At 43.4% G+C, this 25,828-nt stretch overlaps 1 protein-coding gene and 1 long non-coding RNA gene across 10 annotated transcripts in view; one reads left to right on the top strand and one right to left on the bottom strand.

The window, feature by feature from the left end:
- ap2a1 (adaptor related protein complex 2 subunit alpha 1) overlaps window positions 1–17,462 on the bottom strand; it is a 37,781-nt gene extending 20,319 nt beyond the window's left edge. For 2 of the 6 annotated variants that reach the window (XM_086288214.1, XM_086288215.1), the window contains exons 1-6: window positions 16,601–17,461; window positions 8,819–9,030; window positions 5,408–5,601; window positions 5,180–5,309; window positions 3,131–3,232; window positions 1,070–1,329 (exon numbers count right to left, since the gene is read on the bottom strand). In XM_086288214.1, the coding sequence (XP_086144340.1) occupies window positions 1,070–1,329; window positions 3,131–3,232; window positions 5,180–5,309; window positions 5,408–5,601; window positions 8,819–9,030; window positions 16,601–16,667 (965 nt within the window). In that variant the 5' untranslated portion in view covers window positions 16,668–17,461. Of the gene's footprint in view, window positions 1–1,069; window positions 1,330–3,130; window positions 3,233–5,179; window positions 5,310–5,407; window positions 5,602–8,818; window positions 9,031–16,600 lie in introns of all 6 variants that reach the window. The other 4 variants (XM_086288216.1, XM_086288217.1, XM_086288212.1 and 1 more) reach the window with 3 other exon arrangements.
- LOC147331896 (uncharacterized) lies at window positions 16,254–25,112 on the top strand. 4 transcript variants are annotated; one of them, XR_015128735.1, is made up of 6 exons: window positions 16,254–16,370; window positions 16,454–16,591; window positions 23,542–23,571; window positions 23,694–24,039; window positions 24,319–24,509; window positions 24,894–25,112. It is a non-coding gene; the product is annotated as an uncharacterized LOC147331896 (long non-coding RNA). The 4 variants fall into 4 exon arrangements; XR_015128736.1 differs by having other exon boundaries at window positions 16,454–17,569; XR_015128738.1 differs by lacking the exons at window positions 16,254–16,370; window positions 16,454–16,591 and adding an exon at window positions 21,055–23,051.
- The last annotated feature ends 716 nt before the right edge of the window (window positions 25,113–25,828 follow it).

Below are 25,828 nucleotides of genomic sequence, written 5' to 3'. Positions count from 1 at the left end.
GTGGAAGCCCGTATTAGTCTTTTTTTATGAGTTCGCCCTCCTTAAGAGCAGTGAGCTTGGGGGCCCTTTTTCCCTTATTTCTATTTTTCCTGAGTTGCACGCCGGTTGCCTAGGCCGGGGTGTAACATTAGTGCTACATTAGAGTTAAAATAGTGTCACATTAGTGTCACATTAGAGTCACATTAGTGCTACATTAGTGCTACATTAGAGTTAAAATAGTGTCACATTAGAGTTACATTAGAGTTACATTAGAGTCACATTAGTGCTACATTAGAGTCACATTAGTGCTACATTAGAGTTAAAATAGTGTCACATTAGAGTTACATTAGAGTTACATTAGAGTCACATTAGTGCTACATTAGTGCTACATTAGAGTTAAAATAGTGTCACATTAGAGTTACATTAGAGTTACATTAGAGTCACATTAGTGCTACATTAGAGTCACATTAGTGCTACATTAGAGTTAAAATAGTGCTACATTAGTGTTACATTAGTGCTACATTAGAGTTACATTAGTGCTACATTAGAGTTAAAATAGTGTCACATTAGTGTCACATTAGTGCTACATTAGAGTTAAAATAGTGTCACATTAGTGTCACATTAGTGTCACATTAGTGTCACATTAGTGCTACATTAGTGCTACATTAGAGTTAAAATAGTGTCACATTAGTGTCACATTAGTGTCACATTAGTGCTACATTAGTGTTACATTAAAGTCACATTAGTGTCACATTAGTGTTACAGCTCATCTTCTCTGCTGGGTGTTTAACAAGCAACACTGATGGTGCCACAGGAAACTGTTATCGATGACGAGCTTTGCTGGCTCACCTGTCAGAACTGGAGTCACTTACACCAGAATGTGTTACAAACATACACAGGTAGACTGCATGCACACACATCAGTAATTACACACTTATTTACAGTGTCATTACAGCATGAGCAGCACAGGCTGGCAGCCGACTGCACTTAGATTAAATGTGTGGCGCGAGTTAGCGTGCATTCTTTAAACTCGAGTGATAACAGTTCATTTCAATAATAAGTCAGTGAGGATGCTACAGACAGTACTCACCTGTCATAGTGGATGATAAGTGAAATAGCCTCAAACAGGATGGCATTTTTAGCATTTGAGTGCTGCACCTTCTTTGACTTTGGTGGCTCCTGGGCCTTATTAAGAATGGTCTCCAGACACTCTACCAGACGGCCCTTGACAGCACCATCTTCTGGTGGAGGGTAACACTGCAGCAAGCGCAACAGCTTGCAGGAAAGCCAGGGTGCCGGCACAAAATAGTAGGTGTAATCCTGCAGATCGGTGGAGGCTGACGAAACGATCTGGAGAACAAACAGTATTTATCATTGAGATGAAACCGTCTGCAGAGCATCTGTGTGGAAGCCTGCTCTCAACCGTGCAGTAAAACCTTGGGCCCTGTAACAGCAGAACCTTCCCGGTCGAACCCACTGGCTGGCCTTTCTGTGTGGAGTGTGGCTCCCCCCACAGTCCAAACACCGTCAGTGGTTCCCAAACTTTTTTTCCTAGGCCCCCTTTGTTTTACAAGAACAACCCCCCCCCCCCGCACAAACACATCCTCCAACCACACACGCCCATATTTTGCCCCGTTGCGGTTTATTTCACACCTCAAACATTTAGTAAACACATAAGCAAATACAAGTAAACTGCAATAAATTACAGGTAGTAATAAAATAAACTACTAACTCTTTTACGCTGCGTCCGCACCTACACGGGTGTTTTTGAACACGCAGCTGTTTCGTCCACGTAAACGGCGTTTCGAATCACCAAAAACTGAGATTTTTTAAAACTCCTTTTTTTGCGTTTACGTGTGAACGAGGAATACAGAGTTCGTCACGCAACGTCAAAGCTATGTGCCTTTTTCACGTCACGCTGTGGCCACGTTATTGTTTACATGAGATGAATTGCAGAATGACAGATAGAGACGAAATACTGTTAATCTGACTGTCTGCAGATTTACACGCAGTTACTGTCCCTCCATTACAAAGGCAGAGGCGTCACGGTGTCATTATTTTACATGTAGTTGTTTTTTTTCCTGTGTAATAATATTCAACATTGCATCAATACATTTTTCAAAAAAATGCCTCTCTGTGCAAAATAGGTTTAAAAACAAACAGCTGTGGGATCCTGTTTGTCCGTGATTTGAACCGGGGAACAAACTGTGGCAGGATCAGCCTGATATTTGTATCCCGCTGTAACTTGATTTAAACAGCCCAGCGCTGCTCCCGACGAAGGAAAGACCAATCCTGCAGGGAGACCTACCTCGGCACCTGTGCAGGTGAAGCCAAAGGGCAGATTTGCTTCACCATATTTTCTAGTCTTTGGCTTGGAATGAAGTTGGTTTGGAAACATATTCAGCAATGCTTCATCTCCTGCTTTGTGTTTGTGTGGGCGCCCCGTGCTAGCAGTGTCCAAGCGTTTTTGGGTTTTTTCCCTTTTCATACCGCACCCACCCCTGCAATGGCTCTGGGCCCCCCCTAGGGGGCGCGCCCCACACTTTGGGAAGCTCTGGGTTAAGTGGTGATTGTAAATTGGTGCGAATGTGCGGTGTGAGTGGTTGTCTGCCTCTCTGTGTTAACTCGTGACAAACTAACCACGAGTTGGGATCTTCTCCTAACTGATTTATGAATGCAGCACTGTTGATTTGGATCTGCTGTGCAACACCATCGAGAAGCTGCTGGTTCATTCAGCTCTGCAGGTGGAGGGTGCCTTTCTGCTACTACTGATGGAGAAGTGTACACGGCATATTTGAACAACAAACAGGAATAAATGAAGGATAAAAAACCAGTGTGTGTTTTTCACCCCTCTTATTCACCAAACGCTGTGTATTAAATATCCCAGATATCCATGTGGATTTACTGTGCAGGAGGCCATAGTCTGTCTGTGTATTTATCTGGGAGGCTGCCTTGTTTCTTTGCGAGTAGAAAGAAGAAGCGGCTTAAATGTAACGGCCAGTCAGCGGGTCCAACCCTGCAGGTTCAGCTTCAACACGTGACTGACTCGGTACATCTGGGAATCCTGAGCTAACACCGAGACTAATGAGCAGCATCAACAGTGAGAGTTACAAACATGAACATTTTACATACAATTGTTTCTGACACTCACCCTGCTGAGGCGGGAGACGGCGAGGGAAACGCACGTCTTAAACTCGTCTGGATTCTTCTGGCTCAGGCAGGTGATGAGGGAGATGGCTGCTGTCACTACACCCTAACCCCACCCACAAAGAGAAAATGAGTAACCGCACCGATTCATCACAGCGGAGACAACTGGTACATCACAACATGTTTCAGTGGCTCATTGAAAAACAGACAAATGCAGGCAGAAAATTTAATCATGTGAAAACAAAGTGCAGGACTCTGAAGTGTTACAGGGTTCATTCAGTCATTGTTCTCATTATTCTAGTTAAAACGTTCCGGTAAAAACAAATACCACCGCTGCTTTGGCGCCTATACAGACTTATGCTGAGTCACTAACCCAGTTCAATTTATATTGTACCAAGTCTGAACAACAGCTGCCTCAACAGAGTTCATGTCAGAAGATAAAAAAGCTACAATATCAGAAGGAAACCCAACGATCGCCCTGTGAAAAGGCACTTGGCGATAGTGGGAAGGACAAACTCCCTTTTGACAGACAGAACCCTCCGGCAGAGCCAGGCTCAGGCAGGGACAGACATCCACCCTGTCGGTCGGGTGAGGGGAATAAACTGGCCAGAAGGAAAACTACAGGGGATGTACAAGGATGTACCGTCCACTCGGTTCCTTAAGGAGCCTTTTTGTGTTGTTTGGCTAGCGGCACTGAAACAGCTGTGATGTTCGTTTTAGTGAAGCTCTTTATGAATGAGAAGAGTGTGGAGGAGAGCCTGGTCAGGTGACAGGATGGAGTCAGGAACAGATTTTTCCTGGTGTGGCCAGATGTACGAGCGGCACAATCGGCTGCTGCGATCAGCTCTATCTCATGAACAGAACAATCTTTCTTTTTCCAAGAACATCACACCACAAACAGAACTATGATTCTTAGCGAATGCCATCAGCACGTCTGCAGGGAAAGTAGGTTTGTGTGTGTGATGGGGTGATGGAGTAAGACCTCCCCAAACACCAGCAGCTGTTTGGCTGTGCTTGGGTTACTATAAAAGGGATCGCTTAGACTGATTTTGGTTTCCTTATATCCCACCCAGTTATGGTTCTGTCACTAGTTAGCTAACATAAACAAATCTAAGTGTATGTTACCATCAACCAGCCAACCCGATGAAGTCACGCTCAGCACTGGCACAAGATGGCGCTCAACATGTTTGAAAGCCTTTAAGCTCTGGGAACCACTCCATGCTCGGATTGGTTAGTTCGTATTCATCTCTGGCTCTCTTCCACAGCGCGTCTTTGGCCTCCTCATGTAACCACCAGTCACAGCAGATGGCCCCGCCCCTCGCTAAGCCTGGTTATACCGGACCTTTCCTCCTATTCAAAGAGTTTTTCCTTCCCTCCGTCACCAAGTGCTCTCCCACAGGGGGATGTCTGATCGTTGGAGGGGTTTCTCTACATCACTGTAGGGACTCACAATATAAAGTGCTGTTTTTGTGATTTAGCATAATGTAAATAAAACTGAAATGAACCAATGACACGTCCACAGGTGCTCAGCTGGGCTGAAAGGTTAGGATTTACATGACCTAGGATATTATCCTTCTTAGAGTATTTACTGAGTTCTAATGCTCTAATGATAAGTGGCGATCGTGGCTCAAGAGTTGGGAGGTCGCCTTGTAATCGGAAGGTTGCTGGTTCGAGCCCCGGCTCGGACAGTCTCGGTTGTTGTGTCCTTGGGCAAGACACTTCACCCGTTGCCTACTGGTGGTGGTCAGAGGGCCCGGTGGCGCCAGTGTCCGGCAGCCTCGCCTCTGTCAGTGCGCCCCAGGGTGGCTGTGGCTACAATGTAGCTGCCATCACCAGTGTGTGAATGTGTGTGTGAATGGGTGGATGACTGGATGTGTAAAGCGCTTTGGGGTCCTTAGGGACTAGTAAAGCGCTATATAAATACAGGCCATTTACCATTTACCATAAGTCACTGTCGACAGGAAGGAACACTGAGCAGAACAAGCGGCCCACGCGATGCTAAGTCCTCCACAGCATGAAGGGTCCTGCTGCTGAATGACCTCTGTGCTCTTACCATGTGTTGGTCGTTGAGTAAGTGCACTACACGGGACGTCCATTCACCCATCAGCACCAAGTCGGGAGAAGTCTTATAGAGCCGCAGCAGACAAAGGGCCGCTGACTGTTTCACACTGTCCATCGTATCACTGCGTTGCATCACATTCACAGTATCACAGTTAACAGGAGTTAATCTAAAATAAGTACAAAAACAACCCAACAACAGTGAAGCATCAAAAACACTTACCCTGCAACCAGTATCCGAGGGATCTCACTGGCAAAGGCTTCGGCCATCTCACGGCTTCCCACGTTCGCAATACAGTGAAGCGCCAGGCACATGAAGGTGGGGTTGCGGCTGGACAGGTCGTTCTTGATGGCGTTGTTGATCAGACGGATTAGCTCACTATTGCTATTCACCAGCACTGAGATGAACAGGTAGCCCTGGACAAATCCACATCGACAGTAACAGTGAGTGGCTTTCAAACACAGCGTCCCACAGCGTGTGCTCTGCATGTGTCACGATTTTGTGGACTAAGCAGTTTACACCAGCTGCTGTGTCACCCACGTTGTGTTATGATGTTAGCACACTCACAGGTTAACAGGAGCTGTGTCCCAAAACCTAAGCCGCATCCTTCGGAGGACCCGGCCTTTGCGGTCTACGTGGGCCGGGTCCTCCGAAGACCGAGAAGGCCGGAAGTGCGAGGCTGTGAAATTAGACGGTCTAGCCTTCAGATCAGCGTCACCGCGGTCTCGGTGGAGTTTAATAAACTCGGCCGTCTGCTCCTTGCTGTCTAAAATATAACAGGACACTGGAGTAAACTCTCGACTGTCTCACACTTCTGTTTAATCAGTTTTCTGTTTGACGTTTATTCAGCGGTGTGAAAACCACCCGATGGGTTAATAAAGTTTTATTTTACCTAATAACTTTAAATCTCAGCCAAACTGATTTACTCAGGAACCAATCAAACACCGAAAAAAGCCAAACAATAAAATTTTTAAGTTATCTGAGTGACTCATATATCATGTTTAACCCGAGCAGCGAAAGACGGCGGTGGGTCTGAAAACGATGAAGCTGGGAGTTCGTTGTTCTTAGCGGCTTCAGTGACCCTCGACCTCCCGGTCAGCTGTCGAGCTGGTGGGTAACAGACGTCTCCGAAAACGTCGGCGCACTTTTGCAAATATGCGATGTTTTGATAAACCGAGCAGATATTTGAGGTTTACACAGATTCATTCTCGCCTGAAAATATGTTAAACGTTTATTTTGTGACCCAGAAAGATTAATAACAGTAATATTAAAACTAACTAGCTGCCGCCATTGTTGGAAACTGGAATGGTGGGCCACGAAGGACACACCCGACCCATCCTTCAAATTCGGGGAAATGAAGGACGGATTTGTCGGCCGCATTTGAAGGAGTCGACGAACTGGGACAGCCTTCATCACCTGGCTGTGACGTAATCGGCCTACAAATGCGGCCTCAGGAGGACGCGGCCGACATTTTGGGACACAGCGAGAGTATCAGGTGTCATGTGAAACTAACGAGCTGTGACACAAATGACCAGCTGACGCCTGTTATACACTCAGTATCTGCTGTACTGGGTCTACAGAGGTCTCTCTTTTAATAGAAACACCTGGATTAAGGCTTCATAGATCAGATCTTAAAACTATGTAAAGAAATGGTTCATCCCAAAATTCATTAGGAAAGCTGATCCCACTCAGCAACAGCAGTCACTGCATGTGTGCTACGTGTAGGGATGGGTACCGGTGTTCTGACATAAACGGTAGTAACCAGACCGAAAAGCAGCGCACATTTCGCTGCTTTTTTTTCCTGAGCTGTGACACACTTTGGATTCTAGTCAATCATTTTACGTTTCCGAGGATAGTAGGCGGGGCCAGGTACGTACGTTCTTTTAGAGCAGAGCTACAGATTAAAAATGTCCAAGGTGAAGCGGTCAAAGTCTGGCTGTACTTCACAGCAAAAGATGCAAACTCAGCAGCAACAAGTGCTTTAAGCTGATACTGTGATACTGTCAAAGGAGGTAACACCTCAAATCTGATGAAACACCTGGCGACGCATAGCGTTTTGTTAAAAGCCGAGAAATGCGCCGTATTTGATAGCTTGCTGCGAGACCTCACACCGAGCGCATCTACTGCGGGTGTGGTGCCTGTTATCGGACCCGGAGCAACATCCCCAAAAACACGAAGAGGAGAGTCCTGGCCCCTAGCCCTGCCAGTGTAGCAGAAATGATGAGGATGATGATGCAGCAGCAGCCGTTCTTCTCTGCGTGAGTAGCTTAATGTTGCACGTGTGTAATTTACGTTACATTAATGCATGTAAGGTGAACTAGCAAACATCATCATAGCTACATGCGGCTGTCTTCTTGTTTGATGGCAGATGCTCCCTTCACCCTGGCCAAAAAGGCTAAAATGACCAAAGAAAAAGAGGGAAACAGTTAAACATGAGAGGTTTTTGGACAAAGTTTGTGTTTTTTCCATTGATTAAGCACTGCTTCCAGCCAAGAGTGATACCATATATGCCCCATAGCTGCAGAAAAGGCTAACATTGTTATCTTTTTACAAAAAAACAGCTGAACATGAGAGGTTTTTGGACAAAGTTTGTGTTCTTCATTCTTTAAGCACCGGTTTGAGCACCGTTTAAGCACCGGCACCATTTCAAAAGTACCGGTTTGGCACCGGTATCGGATAAAACCTAAACGATACCCATCCCTAGCTACGTGTGCTCTCACACCTGCAGTTGAACACCTGCACCGAGACCCTTTGAAGCTGGTCTCAGTATGGCTCCAAAGGAACTCCAGAGCCGTTTGTTTATTGTGTGAACGTGATCCGAGCCCAGGTGTACGCTGCAACACTGTGTGAAACAAACCACAGGAAGTGCTACAGGTTTACACACTTGTTTGTAAACTTGGTAGAAATCAAAGTTCCCAGCTCGGATCAGGGTGAAGGTCTGGAGCTTATTAGCGGTCGTGTTGAGTCAGTCGCAGCAGTCACTTCTCAAACCACATGGATCCTGAATCATCCTTATTCTGCTTACTAAACATTTCCTGTTCCTGAGGAAACTCTCCACACCCCACAGTCAGGAAATGAAAAGGTCTCAGCAGCAGAAGGATTTGTTCTGCAAACATTTACTTCAGTTTTTTCAAACAGCATTTCAAAGAATACATGAATCCACACAGGGCTTCATGTTTTTTCCTAAAATGTAAGTATAAATAAAAACACCCTGGAAAAGCGTGCGGCGGTGACGAATCACAGCTGGTAGTGACGTGAAGTAAAGGACTACCACGTTAGCTATGTCACAAATAATCTAATTCTGTTTTTATTCAATAAAACAGGGAAATGATGCTGTCAACACTCTCACGTCTTATATCTGGTGAGCCTCAACGGGTCAGGGATCGGGTGTTTGAGTCCCTCCTGTACACTGGAGCAGAAGTGGGCCAGCTGTGAACGCTTGGTCACAGTGTTTAGTGGACACGTGAAAAGTGGAAATGCAGCCCATGTTCATACAGCACTTTTATACTGCTACGTAGCACTCAAAGGGCTTTTATACTACACACACACACACACAGTAGTGCAACACTTGCATGCATCTCACATACTGACATGCATTTAAAGAACAAGACTACAACGCTGTGAAAGACTTACAATCTGTTTCTCTGTGTACTTGTTGGAGCTCAGCAGGTTGACGGCCTCCATGTGTCCAAAGTCAATGTCATGGCCAAGCAGAAAGATAAAGAGCAGCTTGCAGACATACTTCTTCTTGCTGTAGCCATCCAAAGCCTTGTCCCCTTTGAACTTGGAGCGGATGTTGGCCAGCTCTTTATTAATCCGTTTGATCTCAGCCTCCTTGCTCTTACCTGATAAGGTTAAAAACACAAAGACACTCGTGTAGCATCAGCATTCAGAGGTGGACAGATCTGGCCACTGAAGGCAACTTTAAGATCGCGCAAACCAGCAACAGCTAATCGTGAGACCGTTTTCATTTTTCTTTGACTGAAACTATTTGACAAAATGTTTGGATAACTACAGAGCCCTGCAAGGGACATAGGAGAAAAAAATGAAGATGAACTTTTGAGAGATCTCACAAAACGTCGAGCTGGTGGGTAACAGACGTCTCCAAAAACTTCGAGCACTTTTGCAAATATGCGACGTCTTGAGATGAGATGAGAGAGCCTTTATTTGTCAGTTGCAGGTCTTTTGCCCACAACCGAGATGACAGACCTTGCCAACCGTACATACAACACAAACATCACATTGGGGAGACAGGTCAGGCCAGGTAGCGAGGAAAAAAACATCGAAATGTGTAACACAGAAGGATAATACAGGAATGCACAGATATCAACACACCACAGCACAATAAACACAGACAGCAACATGGGAAAGAGTTCCAGTGTGTGCATCAGATCTGGGACCGAGCAGATATTTGAAGTTCACACAGCTACATTCTCGCCTGAAAATATCTTTAAAGTTTATTTTGTGACCCAGAAAGAGTAATATTAAAACTAAGCCTTCGAATTGGGACAGCCTTCGTCACCTGGCTCGTCACCTATCCCAGGACTGCAGCCAATTCCAGTTTCCAACAATGGTTTAATATTACTCTTACTGCGGTGTTAAGCAATGCAGTTGAAAAATTTGGGTGTACCTAACTTTTGTGCTGATGTGCCTAAGAGAAAAAGTTAGGCGCACCGGTGCAACCGTGGCAAAGAGTTAGTCTAGAGCAGCGGTCTCCAACCTTTTTTGCGCCACGGACCGGTTTATGCCCGACAATATTTTCATGGACCGGCCTTTAAGGTGTCGCGGATAAATACAACAAAATAAAACTAAAAAAAGAAGGTTTATTCATAACACACGTGAAAAGACCCAGGAAAACAGAGTTAACGATAAAAACGATAACAAAATAACGCTGAAAACCAATAAAAACCCTGAAAACTACACATTTCACACCTGAGCCTCAACTCTCGCGGCCCGGTGCCAAACGACTCACGGACCGGTACCGGTCCGAGGCCCGGGGGTTGGGGGGCCGCTGGTCTAGAGCCCTGCCCTAGACTTGTATTTCTGACATTAATGGTAAAACGGAGGTGAGTTGTGTGCTTCTGTTTCTTAGATTGTATCTCTGTAGCTGCCACGTGTCCCCTGCTGGGACTATACACACAGTCTGATTAAGAAATTCCTCATATAAGGAATTCCAACAGGTGGTTGGTCATGCATTAGTGTAGGGTCCACCTGATTTGGTGAGGGTGGATGTGGATTTTTGAAGCCTTGCAAGAACTCTGTCAATGTTTGTGATAGAGATGGACCGATCCGATATTACGTATCGGTATCGGTCCGATACTGACCTAAATTACTGGATCGGATATCGGAGAAAAATAAAAAATGTAATCCGATCCATTAAATATCACGAAAGCACCTCACAAAACTTGCAACACGCCGTAACTCACCTCAGAACGTTAGCATGTCGGAGCAGTATGCATCACGTGATAGAGCGGCTGTGGCATGCGGGACCTGTCGGTGGTCTGGATAGCATGTGGAGCTTCGCTAGCAACCTGGCATTTCATCTCCGACAAAGTTATCCCCGAGAGAAGTAAAGCAAGTGTGTAAGTCCATCTCTGAATGTTTGTAAAGCATTCCTGCGTTAAGCTTAACGAGTGACTGCCTCTCGCTCTCCGGCTGCTACTTCAATCGTGAAACTGCTTAAATGATCAGCTGATCGGCTTTTCTGTCGTGAGTCTCTCTTGTTTGTTTTTGGCCCACTTTGCACCAGAAAGAGGAAACCAGCGGCTGAACAACAGCAGCACGTTTAAGCTTGATAAGCTGTTGTTAGAATTTATTTAATATTACTTTCTACTCGAGGATCTTTTTCTACGTAGCTGACGCTGGTAACTGTGCAGGGGCGGATCTAGCAAAGTTTAGCCAGGGGGGCCGATAGGGCATGAACAGGGAAAAGGGGGCACAAAGACATACTTTTCTTTCTTATTCTCATTTAAAATGTCTAGCTTTCAATAAATAATTATCTGACACCCAAAGTTTTAATTTGATGTAAAATGAATAGAAGTCAATTACTGTATATAGTGACTATTAAGTCTAATATATATACCCTAGTAAGCTATAGTACTTTTTACTTTGGGAAGGTACCATCTGTGCAGTCTGCAATTTTGTTGAAGAAAGATGTTGAATCTATTTAATATTTCTTGAAAAATAATTGATTTCTGTGCATTTTTTTCCACACTGCATCAAATTAAGGTTGATTACGTTGATTAAGCATCATGAGGTGGAGCGTGAGGGGTGGTTCCCTATTTTTTATTTATTTATTTTTGTTGTTGCTGGGAGTTGGAACCCTATTAGTTAGGTTGCTTAATATTTACGCTAAGTACTCTTTAAAATACCAGAATAGGGAGGATGGTGTAGGTCTAAGTTTATTAGATTGATCAGTATTGCTGAACTATGAAATATTTTTTTTGTATACAGGTATAACAGAATAGCTTTAGTGTAGTTGTTGTTTTAAACTTGAGTATGAACTTATACAAAATGCAGCAAGATATTTAAAAAACAGTTTTGTTGATTAAAAAACACTATATCGGATTCATATCGGTATCGGCAGATATCCAAATTTATGATATCGGTATCGGACATAAAAAAGTGGTATCGTGCCATCTCTAGTTTGTGACCAAGTCTAGGTTATCCCCACAACATGGGAACCAATGTAATCCTCTATAAAGGCTGTCTGGTTGTCTGATGGCTCCTACTTTTAAATTGCCCAACTTCCACACATCTTATGTGGTCTGTGTTGAAGCCACTGCAGCCTAAAGCGGGAAAAACAAACAAAAAGCCCTCCACCTGCTAGCAGATGTACGTACGGTATGAAAAAGAAACCCCTAGGAAACACTTTTCTCATCTTATTATGCTCACAAGATTTGAAACAACACTTGACTCCTGACCGTGACACTAAAATGTCCCCTCAAAGGTGGGTGTCCACAATATCCAGCCTTTCACAGCTGAGCGCCTCTATCGCTGGTTTTTGGTATAAAAACAAACAATTTTCAATTGTTGGGAAACAAACCCAAAAATGGAAAGTGTGAAAGCCTTTGTGTGAGTCTTCACCATAAATTCAACAAAGTTTACAGTGTAAACAAAGCAGAACAAAAGTAAAACTGAGAACCGCTTATTGTCCAAGGGGAACAGAGGGTCCACGACGGGCACTACGGCCTAAACGGAGTTGGCAGTTAGTCGTCTGTATGAATCAGACCTGCGACCTGTGCAACTGCTGTTGACCTTTCATGTTTTCTGTCAAAACACGGATGGAACGAGCTCGACCGACTTTATAATGACCATGTTTTTACAGCTATGAAGCCACTATGTTTCTGCAGGATTTCTATTGTTTTATCGCTCAGCTCTAACTGCAAGACAGAAAGCAGGAATGACTTTACTCCATTCAACACACTGTTAAAATAACTGTGTGATGACTCCTGTTGTTGCTGTTCTACTATGTTTCCATCAGGAACCTGTCCCAGCTGTCATGGAGTGAGAAGCAGGGTAGACCCTGGGCCAGGCTGCCGATCTGTATAACTAAAACTGAAGTGAACAAATAAAGTCCAACTGAAAGAGCGCCGACTGGACTGGAGCCAACGACTCTCAGTGTTACCAACAGCACCGCTGTGCACCTGCTAGCATGTTATTAAAGAAATGCATTAAAAAACTGAAATAAATACTGGAGGCTGTTTGTTAGTGTCGGTTTAACAGAATAATACTCTGACTTGCTCTCACTATCCATCCTTTATTCAATGTTCTGCACCCCAGCAAATGAATAAACTCTTGTTTGGACGAGTGTCCCCATGAAGTCAAACAGGCTGGGATGAGTGAGGTCAGTTAGAGAGCCTGCATACTGGATGAACGTTCAGGCTCGCTCACCACTGATATTTGACAATGGTGTGTTGATAAAGTATCGCAAAAGGAAGATGACACATTTCTGTATCAATCTTTAGTCTCGCTCTGCTGTGAGCTCACATAGATGAACTGGAAGGCTTTGGGATGTTCCTGCAGAAAAAAATATCCCATTTTAAAATTGATCCAGTAAGATCCCCACGAGGAGTTTCCTCAAATACAAAGCCTCACAATGTTGCCAAATACCTGGCTTCAGCTGGGTTTAGGCTACGGCCCATCTTGGGACATTACACGACCAGATTTCACAACAACAACTTCCTGTTTCATGGCAAAATCTCCATGCCACTTTTACTTTACAATATGAAGCAACTATTGTTTTCAATTGGTGCCATGTTCATAAAATCGAAATGAACTATAAGTGCTTCGGCCCTATCAAACAGAACAGACACAACAGCGTCCTGATCATGATTTTGGCCATAATTAACCGAACATGATCAAACGATACTGAAAACACATGTTCTGCCACAACAAGCTCTCCCTAAACCACTGCCTGACCATTAGGGCTGAACGATATATCGCATTTGCGATAATATCGCGACATGATCAAGTGCAATTTTCTAACCGCAAAGGCTGCGATTATACTCTGGACATGTCCAAATTCATGGGCTGCATCCTCCTGAGGCCACATTTGTAGACCGATTACGTCACAGCGACGTGCCGAAGGCTGTCCAAATTACTACCATATCCCAGAATTCATAGCGCGGCCCAGCCAAACTCCAGTTTCCAGCAATGGCGGCCGCTACTAAGTTTTAAAATTACTCATACTAATCTTTCTGGGTCACAAAATAAACTTTTAACATATTTTCAGGCGAGAAAGTAGTTGTGTAAACATCAAATATCTGCTCGGTTTATCAAGATATCCCATATTTGCAAAAGTGCTTCGACGTTTTCAGAGGCGTCTGCTACCCACCAGCTCGACAGCTAGCCGGGAGCTCGAGGGTTACTGATGCGGCCGAGAACGGCACAACTCCCGGCACATCATTTTCAGATCACCGCGGAGTTTCGCTGCTCGGGTTAAACGTAATATATAAGTCACTTAGACAACCTAAAAATGTTATTGTTGGGCTTTTTTCAGTGTTTTGTTTGTTCGTGAGTAAATCGGTTTGGCTGAGATTAAAGTTATTAGATTAGATAAAATAAAACTTTATTAATCCCCCGGGTGGGTTCCTCCTTGGTTTTCACACAGCTGACTAAACGTCAAACAGAAAACTTATTAAACAGAAGTATGAGACAGTCGAGAATTTACACCAGTGTCTGGTTATATTTTAGATAGCAAGAAGCAGACGGCCGAGTTTATTAAACTCCACCGAGACAGCGGTGATGCTAATCAGAACTAGACCGTCCAATTTCACGCCTTTAAACTTTAAAGGCGTGTTTGTGTGTGTGTTTATACAATTGCTATTATGTTTGCACTTTATGTGTAATGTTACTGACTGCAGAGATCAGTAAGATGTGTGTATTTTTTATTTATTAGTTTTATTTATTTAATATTATTTTTTAATTGAATGACTGTCTAGTAGTTCACAGATGTCGAAAAACTGAGTGTGGTAAAGCCACTGATTTTGTTTATGTATATTTCTGCAATCTGCACATTGTACTGACTTTCATTTTAATGTTTACACCAGGGTTCCTTGTCAGCACTTTATGCTCAGATGTTTGTAAGCTAAAAATAAACTATTGTGTATGTTCAAATATACTGTTGTGATTGAAGAAGTTAAATAAAAATGTCAGTCATCAATTCATGCATCACCTCATGTCATCATAACAGAGGTCTGTCTTCCAGGAAAGAACAGTTTAAAATTAATGTAATATAGTATTGGCCATACTATATGATGTATTGCTTGTCTTTGTTTAATAATACAGAAGACAAAGACCTTAAAAAAATAATCGCATATCGCATCGCAATCGCAATATTGGGGCAAAAAAATCGCAATTAGATTATTTTCCATAATCGTTCAGCCCTACTGACCATGTGCCTGCATTTGCCAATCACTGACCTAATTCGTGTTTAGTCTGAAGAAGTAACACTACAGTTAAAGACAGATCTACTTTCTGCTTAAACAGCTATAATGTTAAGCAACACTGGAACAGCAGAAGCCAAAGAGCTTGTCAGTAAAAGACATTTTTACCATGAAAAGCAATGATGATGATAAATGAATGGGATTTAATCATGGGTCATCCTGCAGCCCGCCTTCCTGCTCAAACAGCGATAGACGGCTACCAACCAGCATGGCTGATGAGTTAAAGCTTTCTAACTACCATCTGCCCAAGAAGTGGTACACTCCCCAACTGGCCAGGCAGCAGACAACTGTTTCTAACAGGCTTCCATTAGCACAGATACGCCTCATCCAGTACCTCCAAATGAAATATAAAGACAAAAAACAACCAGTTGCACAGTCTGATTTACATAAGTGTGTTGCTGACATAACAAGACTGAAATTCATTCTCACAGGTTTTTGTCAATAACATTCCAATACAGCCTGTCATGTTATTACTATTTATTTCAAATGAGTATTTGATAACATGTAATCCAGTGTATTTCCCAAGGCTACAAATCACATGTGTTTGGAGATGTCTGCCTGCCTGATACAGCACGTTTGAAAACAAGTCATCTAGACGCCTCTGCAAATGTTTGCAATATTCGTCACTTTGAACATTTACACTAGTTGTTGGTCCACATTTTTATTTTCTGCTGAATTTCTCTTTAAATGTGCCCAAAAGGCAGAATAACACAGTGAAAGCTGGAGGTATCAAACATTCGACCATGAAGTAGCCATTACTGCCTGTCAGTGTAAGCCTGGAAGAACTGTCAGGTGTGCAGTGACAAGCACATCAAGCACTGGCATGTGTAATCACAGCAAAAAGGAAACAGTAGATGGCAACTACTTCCTATGTTCTTGTTACTACTCAGTAACAGTGAAAAGTGGTATTCACGTCATTACTGGAATAAATATTACTAGGAAACTGACAAAAAAAGACATTTATATAAAACTTTGCAGTCAATTGCTGGATATATGTAGCATTTTGTTACACGTAATAGTATTGTTTATTATTATTTTTTATACTTTGCTCCTTTTGTTGTTGTTTTAAATACCAACCACTGGTTTCCGTGTGAGCTTCAGTCTTCCTTCCCTGCATGTGGAGCGTCCTGACACGACACTAAATTTCAATGAACTTTCGTCCCCGAGCTCTCCAACATGTACAACTACACAACAGGAAGCGTTTGATCAGCCTAACATCGCTTATTCTGTTCCTGCAGGTGACTTCACCACCGTCACGTTACTGTCAATACGTAAGAAATCATTGATTGTTTCACTAAACGTTACCAAACTGATTTTTTAGATACAGCTTTCTGCGTCGAGGTTACCACATGACAACGCTGCATGACGTGTGAGACGATCACCAGCAACGACATTAGCCATGTCAACTTTGACGACACAATGAAATAACAACACATATGATGAAGAAGCATACAGAAAGGTAACTCACAGTTTCTAATGTCCGAAATGAAAACAGCCAATCCGCGCATTCCATCTCCTTTCGACACAGCCGGCATGTCTGCAGGTTTCTGTCCTCACTCTGGCCTTCTCCGAAAAACACTGATGCCGGTCACCCTCTCACAGCGGACTGGAGTCGACGATGGCAAACTTGATGTTTAGTAGTAGCCGTTTGCCTGTCTGCAACTTTGTGACTGACTGCTGCCTACCAGGTTCGGTCGCTGCTTTTAGGTGGGTAACTCAGGTAGCATTTACTAGATCCGCTGGATGGCAGTCTATCAACAAGTAGCGGGATAAGTTAACGTTATCCCTGTTAGCTGGCTTGTTTCCTTGGCTATGGCAAGCTAACGTTATTTCATTCAATCCTCATCTACCTTGGATTGGAAATTACGTATAACTCATACCACAAAAATTTGCTAAAGATAAAAACGGCTACTGATAAATGTCTTAAAGCTAAATGCACTCAGACGTGTTAGTAAGAATGCTGTCCGAGAGTATATTGTTCAATTACTTCGAGTCACGTAACGTAAAGCTAGCTTAACAGCTAGCTAGCTGACTAGCAATATCATTCAAATACTGGAGCACATCACCGGTCGATCGGAATAACTCAATAGAGCGTCTCAAATACCAACCAGCGGTCGGACTTCCTTGAGCTCTCTATTCGCGCACTAAATTTGGTTAAAAATATTATGTCCTGAATAGCTGATGTCCGCTCCAATTCGTTAGCCTGCACTGTACGGCTCGGATCAGGCTCGTGACAGCAGAATAACGTGACCGCGCAGCACTCCCGTGAACGCCTACGCTCCTTTTCGTCGTTCGAGTGGACCCTATTGCTGATTGGACAACTTGCGGCAATATGTGGCTGTACCGACACAGTGCAACTCTGCCATGAACCCATTTGTATGGAAAACAGGCTACGACTGAGCGACAGGGAAGCCGGCCCGACGGAAGTATGCTAAAAGTAGGCTTTCGTATTAACAGTGCTAAGCTGTAGTGTCCAGTCGACAAGTGTTTTATTGTCATATACAGATAATCAGTGTAGCAACATTTACCTGTAATGCTCGTGTTTCTCAGCTTTACATGAACATGTACAAAGTGTACAGGTATATTAAGAAAGAACATAACAATAATAAAATAAAAAATAATAAAATACCCAGTATTACATTTTAAGAGAATTTAAAATCATTTTTGGTGTTTACAGTTTGTGCAAAACTGCAGTGAGGATTTAACCATAAAAGACGTTATTGTTTTAAATAATATGTGAGAACTGAAAACATCACATGCAAATGACATGCAGTTTCACCTGCACAGGTATTCATTGGTCCTCGTGCAATGAGATTCCTAGCACAGGTTTCCAGCTAATGTGTCTGTTTACCTGCACGTTTCCATTCAGTTATTTGGGAGCGGTGGCACTCAGATATGCCATCTTAGGACCGTTCAATGGACAGGGTCAAAAAGTGTCTAAACAAAGGCATTTGAAACCAATAACATGATCAGGTCTTAGATTCACAGCATTAGGACATTGATCTACAACAATGCTGCAGTTCTGTGGCAGCTGGCAGCAGATGGCTGCATAACATTTAGGATGCAACATGCAGCACTGAGCATCAATTAAAATATTAATCATTAGATTGCACCACTATGTCTGATACCAATTCAATTCAATTTTATTTATACAGCTCCAAATCACAGCAACAGTCGCCTCAAGGCACTTTATATAGTAAGGTCGACCCTACAAGAATACATACAGAGAAAAACCCAACAATCATATGACCCCCTATGAGCAGCACTTTGGCGAACAGTGGGAAGGAAAAACTCCCTTTTAACAGGAAGAAACCTCCGGCAGAACCAGGCTCAGGGAGGGGCGGGGCCATCTGCTGTGATTGGTTGGGGTGAGAGAAGGAAGACAGGATAAAGACATGCTGTGGAAGAGAGACAGAGGTTAATAACAGATATGATTCAATGCAGAGAGGTCTGTTAACACATAGTGAGCGAAGAAGAAATACCCAGTGCATCATGGGAATCCACCAGCAGCATAACTAAGGGAGGATTCAGGGTCACCTGATCCAGCCCTAACTATATGCTTTAGCAAAAAGGAAAGTTTGAAGCCTAATCATTTTTATTTTTTTTTGCCTGTCCCGTTTGGCTCTTTTGCATCAGAATTGTTGTCTAAAGGCAAAGAAAGATGCCCAACGGATTTACTTTACCAAACTGACCATCCCAGCCTTGCGGTAATGGTCCATTTGATTCACCTTTTATTGTTTATTTTATTTTCACTTACTGAATACGAGACAGACTTGACTGGGGGAAAGAAGGGGAGAAAGAAAGAGGGAAAGAGAAACAGCTGAGAAGAGGGACGGGGGAGAAGGGCAAAAGACAAAAACCAACAGAATAAGCAGAGAAAAAAATCCATCTATCGATCACCTGGATCACCTGCTGAGAAAGAAAAAAGAAAACAAGCAGAAGAGAACAAGAGTAACAGAATAAACAACATCACAATGATATATGGGAATATGACAGTAAATACTAAATATTAAACATTATTGTGCAGCACATAAGATCAACAGAACACAGTGTGCTTTGAGGTAGGAGCCAAAAAGGGTGTAGTTTGTGTGTGTGATCACCCGTGTGTACACCTGTGAGCATGGACGCTTGTTTTTAAAAGGTTCCTTCATGTAATAATCTGCTAGAGGGTGTGGGGGGGCCACAGCCCCGTCCTCCAGGGCATGAAGCAGGTATGGAGGAGATCAAAACTCCAGACATCCAGAGGCCCCCAGAGCACAAGAGACCAAGGAAGACCAACAGAGGGGCAGCCGCGCCACTGTCCCAGAAAGAGCTGAGGAGAGTCCCAGATGAGGGCTCACTCAGCAGCCGCGGAGCAGAAGCCAGGGGGAGTTGCAGTGACGCGCCCGTGAGCTCCGCCGGCAGCCAGCTGTGCCTGAGTGACCAAGCCCCAGGCTGAGACGCCGGGGGCACCCCACCTCCGAAGTGGCCCGAGCGAGCCCCAGGCTCCAGGCCCCGATAAGCGGCCGCCAAGGAGTGAGCCGGTGTGTACCTGGACGCCCATCCCCGGACACAACGAACCACCAACGCACCGATGTCTGAGGCAGTCCGCCACTGGCAGGGGAAGTGGTGGTAGGGGGAGATAGGCCTCCAAACCTTGGAGGGCCTGAGATGTCCCCAGAGAGGTGGCGCCTGACACCCAACCTGACATATAGACACAGAAATACAGGCACACACAGACACAAACATCCATTCCCACCCTCATGCTCTCATATGCACTTACTCCACACTCAACCAACGTGGAGACAGACATAAAGAGACGTTGTACACACGATCACACTCCCCAAGCGTACTCTACAAACCGGGTCTAGGTACCCTTGCCCCTGGAGGGGGGAACTGCACCCAGACCCAGGTGGTGTTACCCTTTTCCCTGCGGTGGGGGGAGGCAGACCGCCCCGACTCCGCAGCAGCAGGGAGGCCCCACACTCCAGACCGCAGTCGGACGGCCAACTCCTCCTCCTAGCCCCCCCGCTCCAGCAGGTCGCAGAGAACGGGGGTGAGAGAAGACTCCAAACCTCCCTCCACCCGCTCATTGTAGTGTTGATGCATGTGTGTTCTAAGGTGCATTTAAAACCCAGGAGGGCTTGGAGCTACCTGCCAGAGAGCAGCAGGTAAGCGCATAGTCCCTCCTGCTAGCCCTCAATGTCTACGTGTATTTAACATTGAGAGGTGGGCAACGACGCCAATTTTATCCCACAACTTAGACATTCACATTACTCACACTCTCATTACACATACATATAGGATCTTGGGGGTGGGCACGATACACGGAATCCAAAGTACCATCAGGGTGTACACCCCAGTACACCCTGATGGTACTTTGGATTCCGGGTGTACACCCCAGTACACCCTGATGGTACTTTGGATTCCGGGTGTACACCCCAGTACACCCTGATGGTACTTTGGATTCCGTGTATCGTGCCCACCCCCAAGATCCTATATGTATGTGTAATGAGAGTGTGAATAATGTGAATGTCTAAGTTGTGGGATAAAATTGAGGCAGAGGCAGCCAGAAGGGGACAGAGGGGGGGGTAGCCTCCTCTGCACCCTGGTGACATACCCCTACTCCAAGGTCCTGTATGTGTGGGTGGTTGTGGTGGAGCGGGAAGAGGGAGGCAGCTGGAGATGGGGAGGGAAGGAAGGGAGGGGCAAGTGACCCCTCCCTGGGGCCAGCTCCCCCGCTGACCCCAGTAGGCACCCCCATACTCCGCGACCCACCAGGGAAAGGGGGCCCAGGCCCATCCAGACCGGGAAGCCTAATCTTAAAAGTAGAGATAGTGTCTGTCTCCTGAATCCAAACTGGAAGCTGGTTCCACAGAAGAGGGGCCTGAAAACTGAAGGCTCTGCCTCCCATTCTACTTTTAAATACTCTAGGCTCTATAATGTTATACTGTGGACATTTATGTGCTTTCTGTGCAGAGGAGGGGTTTTTTTGTTTCCTGTTCTCATGCTGTCCTCCTGTAGCCCAGCATGAGTAGAGGTCTCTTTTTTTCCTCTAGTTATATTTTATAGTTTGATGATTTAAAGTAGAGATGGACCGATCCGATATTACGTATCGGTATCGGTCCGATACTGACCTAAATTACTGGATCGGATATCGGAGAAAAATAAAAAATGTAATCCGATCCATTAAATATCACGAAAGCACCTCACAAAACTTGCAACACGCCGTAACTCACCTCAGAACGTTAGCACGTCGGAGCAGTATGCATCACGTGATAGAGCGGCTGTGGCATGCGGGACCTGTCGGTGGTCTGGATAGCATGTGGAGCTTCGCTAGCAACCCGGCATTTCATCTCCGACAAAGTTATCCCGAGAGAAGTAAAGCAAGTGTGTAAGTCCACCTCTGAATGTTTGTAAAGCATTCCTGCGTTAAGCTTAACTAGGGACTGCCTCTCGCTCTCCGGCTGCTACTTCAATCATGAAACTGATCAATGATCAGCTGATCGGCTTTTCTGTCGCAAGTCCGTCTCTCTGGTTTGTTTTTGGCCCACTTTGCACCAGAAAGAGGAAACCAGCGGATAAACAACAGCAGCACGTTTAAGCTTGATCAGCTGTTGTTAGAATTTATTTAATATTACTTTCTACACCAGGATCTTTTTCTACGTAGCTGACGCTGGTAACTGTGCAGGGGCGGATCTAGCAAAGTTTAGCCAGGGGGGCCGATAGGGCATTAACAGGGAAAAGGGGGCACAAAGACATACTTTTCTTTCTTATTCTCATTTAAAATGTCGAGCTTTTAATTATTTAATATTTATCTGAATCTTACACCCAAAGTTTTAATCTGATGTAAAATGTATAGAAGTCCATTACTGTATATAGTAACTATTAAGTCTAATATATATACCCTAGTAAGCTATAGTACTTTTTCCTTTGGGAAGGTACCATCTGTGCAGTCTGCAATTTTGTTGAAGAAAGATGTTGAATCTATTTAATATTTCTTGAAAAATAATTGATTTCTGTGCATTTTTTTTCACACTGCATCAAATTAAGGTTGATTACGTCGATTAAGCATCATGAGGTGGAGCGTGAGGGGTGGTTCCCTATTTTTTATTTATTTATTTTTGTTGTTGCTGGGAGTTGGAACCCTATTAGTTAGGTTGCTTAATATTTATGCTAAGTACTCTTTAAAATACCAGAATAGGGAGGATGGTGTAGGTCTAAGTTTATTAGATTGATCAGTATTGCTGAACTATGAAATATTTTTTTTGCATACAGGTATAACAGAATAGCTTTAGTGTAGTTGTTGTTTTAAACTTGAGTATGAACTTATACAAAATGCAGCAAGATATTTAAAAAACAGTTTTGTTGATTAAAAAACATTATATCGGATTCATATCGGTTTCGGCAGATATCCAAATTTATGATATCGGTATCGGACATAAAAAAGTGGTATCGTGCCATCTCTAATTTAAAGTCTCACACACAACCCGTCAAAAGGGGAGGGGGACCGGCTGCTTCCAGACCCAGATAGCAAGGAGACATTGAACTAATGTTGATTTTTCATCTGATCCATCAGAATCGTCAGGATTGAAATGTCAAAATCAGTGTTGAAAGAACATTAAAATACTGATGGAACCTGACACTGACAGTGAAATAACATTGATTCACCGTTGTTCTGTTATCGTTGATTGTTGATCTATTTATAGTTGACAAGGTGACAACAATCACGTTGAAAAACCATCGATTTATGGTTGAGCGGGAAATTAAAGCTGCTACCACTTGGACTATTCCATAGCACCCCTCTCACAGTGGTACGTCCCATCAGGCTGCGGGAAAATTCCATTTAAGCTCAGCAGAGTTGACCGGACGTTTTGTCAGAACACCGGAGACACAGTCTGAGTTTGTGCACGACACTCTCGGCTTTATCAGATAAGAATGTGAGAATTTAGTTATTCGTTATTGGAAGGTCGACGTATGTATGATATTACTAAAGCTAACTTAAACAGAAGGAGAAAAGTATAAATTTCACAGACAACACCAACGCTGAACAAAGAAAACATTTCCATGACCCACATTCATGTCTTTCCGTTATAAGGCGATTTGCTTTTGTTAGCCGTGCGGTCGGCTTGCTCTCGCTCTATGGCTGCTGTATACAGAGTTAATTCCCACAAACGATTTACAAATGTGTGCAATATGATCCAGAAAGTTGCCGCTACAAATGCATACAATGCGTGTGTTACACTTGAAGCTTTGACCGCACCGGTTTCCATTTATAAACACGTGAAAGAGTCACCTGAGACCGAATGATCACGTGACTTTACATTTCCGCGACTTTAATAATGAACGTTCCTACCTGGAGCTTATCTTGAATAACATTATTTTCCTCTTTTTATTGACATTGTTTTTTTTCCCATTTTCTCATTTCAGATCAGTAAAGTACAATCGACCCATAAACAAGTAAGATACTCGTGTCTTCAAATTATTGCTAGTTTTTAACCATTTTTGTGTGATGTAAATTTTACTGTAACTTAAAGCAAAATAAACAAAAAACACAATACTGATATTTTGTTTTCTTTCAGACCAAATCCCTTATACAGTTACAGACTGATGATGAGCAACCTCCAAAATCAAAGGTTTCCCCAGGCCCCACGTGTTTTCACACGTGGGGCCTGGGTAATAATGTAATGTTTAGTGTGTGTATATATGTGTGTGTGAGAACAGGAACCTCTGTAGACGAGTTGTATGTAATTTTTAATTTTTTAAACATTTTTCTATACAGGCTCCACCACTCTGCAGTCTGCCCCCCCAACTCACTTCTAGCAACCATCATGATGCTCGGGCCAGCTACCGGCTCCTTTCGCCAACCTACACAGCTATGCGACCTCCCCAGCAAATAGTCTGCGTTCAGTACCTTCTCTAATGACGGTATGCTTTGAAACAATGAGCTGCATCACAATTTCATTGTAATCTTAACTTCAAAACACTAATTTATGCTGCTGAATATCATCATATTTTGCTTTGCTATCATATACCATTTATATGTAAAAGGCTAAATTGTAAACAGTTTTAACAGATTGAACTACTTAAACCTGAATGCAAAATGTGAAGCCATCACTTATGGATATAGTCTTTTTTTTTTTCATCACAATGCTTATCCAGTTTATCACAAGCCAGTATTCTTTGTGTTATTGTTCTTGTCAACAGATGCAGCCTTCCAAAAACGTAATCATGATAAACGAGCTGATCAGAGAAGTCGGGGACCTCCGTGAGGAGTTCAGAGCCTTCGGTTAATCCTGCAGCACTGACCCTGTTGATGCTGGGGTATTGCCTCTGGATTAGCCATTTAACAACATAGATGAGATGAAGTGCAATGACCGGAGGTGAATAAAGCAATGGTAAGTTCTTAAAGGTTCTGGTACTTTTGTAACCCAGAACTTTAGAAATTGTCAAATTCAGTTAAACTGCTTAAAATGGCCTTCTCCTGTATGTTCTGATTGAATATACAACAGCAGGCTATCATTGGGAGATCCAACAAATAGAAATAGAAATACATTTCACTGCCAGTAGTTTGGTTTATTCATTATTAGAAAATTAGGCTTTGAGCTTCTCAGCTAATGGCTCTTTGAGAATCAAAGTGATGCAGCAGTTTGCTGACTTTTTCCTTGTGACTTTCATATTAATCCCATAATTTCTCCCTGCTGAAGACAACTGACAAGAGGTTATTCATATTTAAGCTCTAATTTGGCCTTTTTCCCCTTCTTTTTGTGTTTGTGTCCTAGATGGCCTGACTCAGCCGGTGGGGTAAACGCTGTTTCTGAGTTTGCCTTCGGCCAAGCTGTGCAGAAATGTCTCCTCTACGCTCCAGATCACATGGGTGGTGCAGGATGCCCGATATCCAGCTCGATCCCTGAGTAAACTTAAAATAAAATAATAAGTGACCTATAACCAATACCTGTAACAAAGAAACTTTTTTTTCTTAATGTAATAAATTACTTTGGTATTGATACAGATGTCTGTCATTTTTTTATTTCATAATGCCAGATGCTTCATATTATAGGAATATTATTATGGACATGACAAATTGTATTGTTGTTTCAATAGTAACCAAGGGTGCGAAGTGATGGAAAATCAACATCAGACTTCAACAGTGATTCAATATCTGACATTGTTTCAATGTTAAAGGGTGCAAGAGTGACGTTAGGTCAACGTCAGATTTCAACAGTGATTCAATAGAATCACCTGATATTGACTAAACATTGAAACGATGTCTCCTTGCTATCTGGGGATAGAGCACATTTCATTCATAATGTTGTCAGTCCAAGCCCATCATGTATTCATGATTTGAAATGTGTGAAATCCCAGAAATAAACCCTAGACAAAGTGAATCTGTGAACGAAGGTGTAGGTCTGTTAGGTTATGTTGTGGTGATCCTTGGGTTGGGGAATGGGTGTTCATACTGGAGTGCAAAATTAAAACCAAGATGGACAAGAAAGGTTCAAAGCCATCAGGTGCTCAGTTTAGAAAAAATAGAAAAGAAGAGGAGAAACGAGCAACAGATGCAGGTAAGCAGATGTGTGATTGGATGATGGCAGCTCATCCTGAAACAATCAGAATCAGAATAGTTTATTAATCCCGAAGGAAATAATGTGGGTTACAGTTGCTCCAAGAAGAAATGGTAAAAACAGTAACAGTAACAGACTAAACTCCAAATAAT

Source organism: Aulonocara sp. 'chitande type north' Nkhata Bay, linkage group LG4 (genome assembly GCF_057382095.1).
Source record: "Aulonocara sp. 'chitande type north' Nkhata Bay isolate Kocher_YH1m ecotype deep benthic linkage group LG4, A_spYH_male_GT1.1, whole genome shotgun sequence".
In the NCBI taxonomy this organism is placed as follows: Eukaryota; Metazoa; Chordata; class Actinopteri; order Cichliformes; family Cichlidae; genus Aulonocara; species Aulonocara sp. 'chitande type north' Nkhata Bay.
This window is presented reverse-complemented; position numbering and strand designations above follow the sequence as displayed.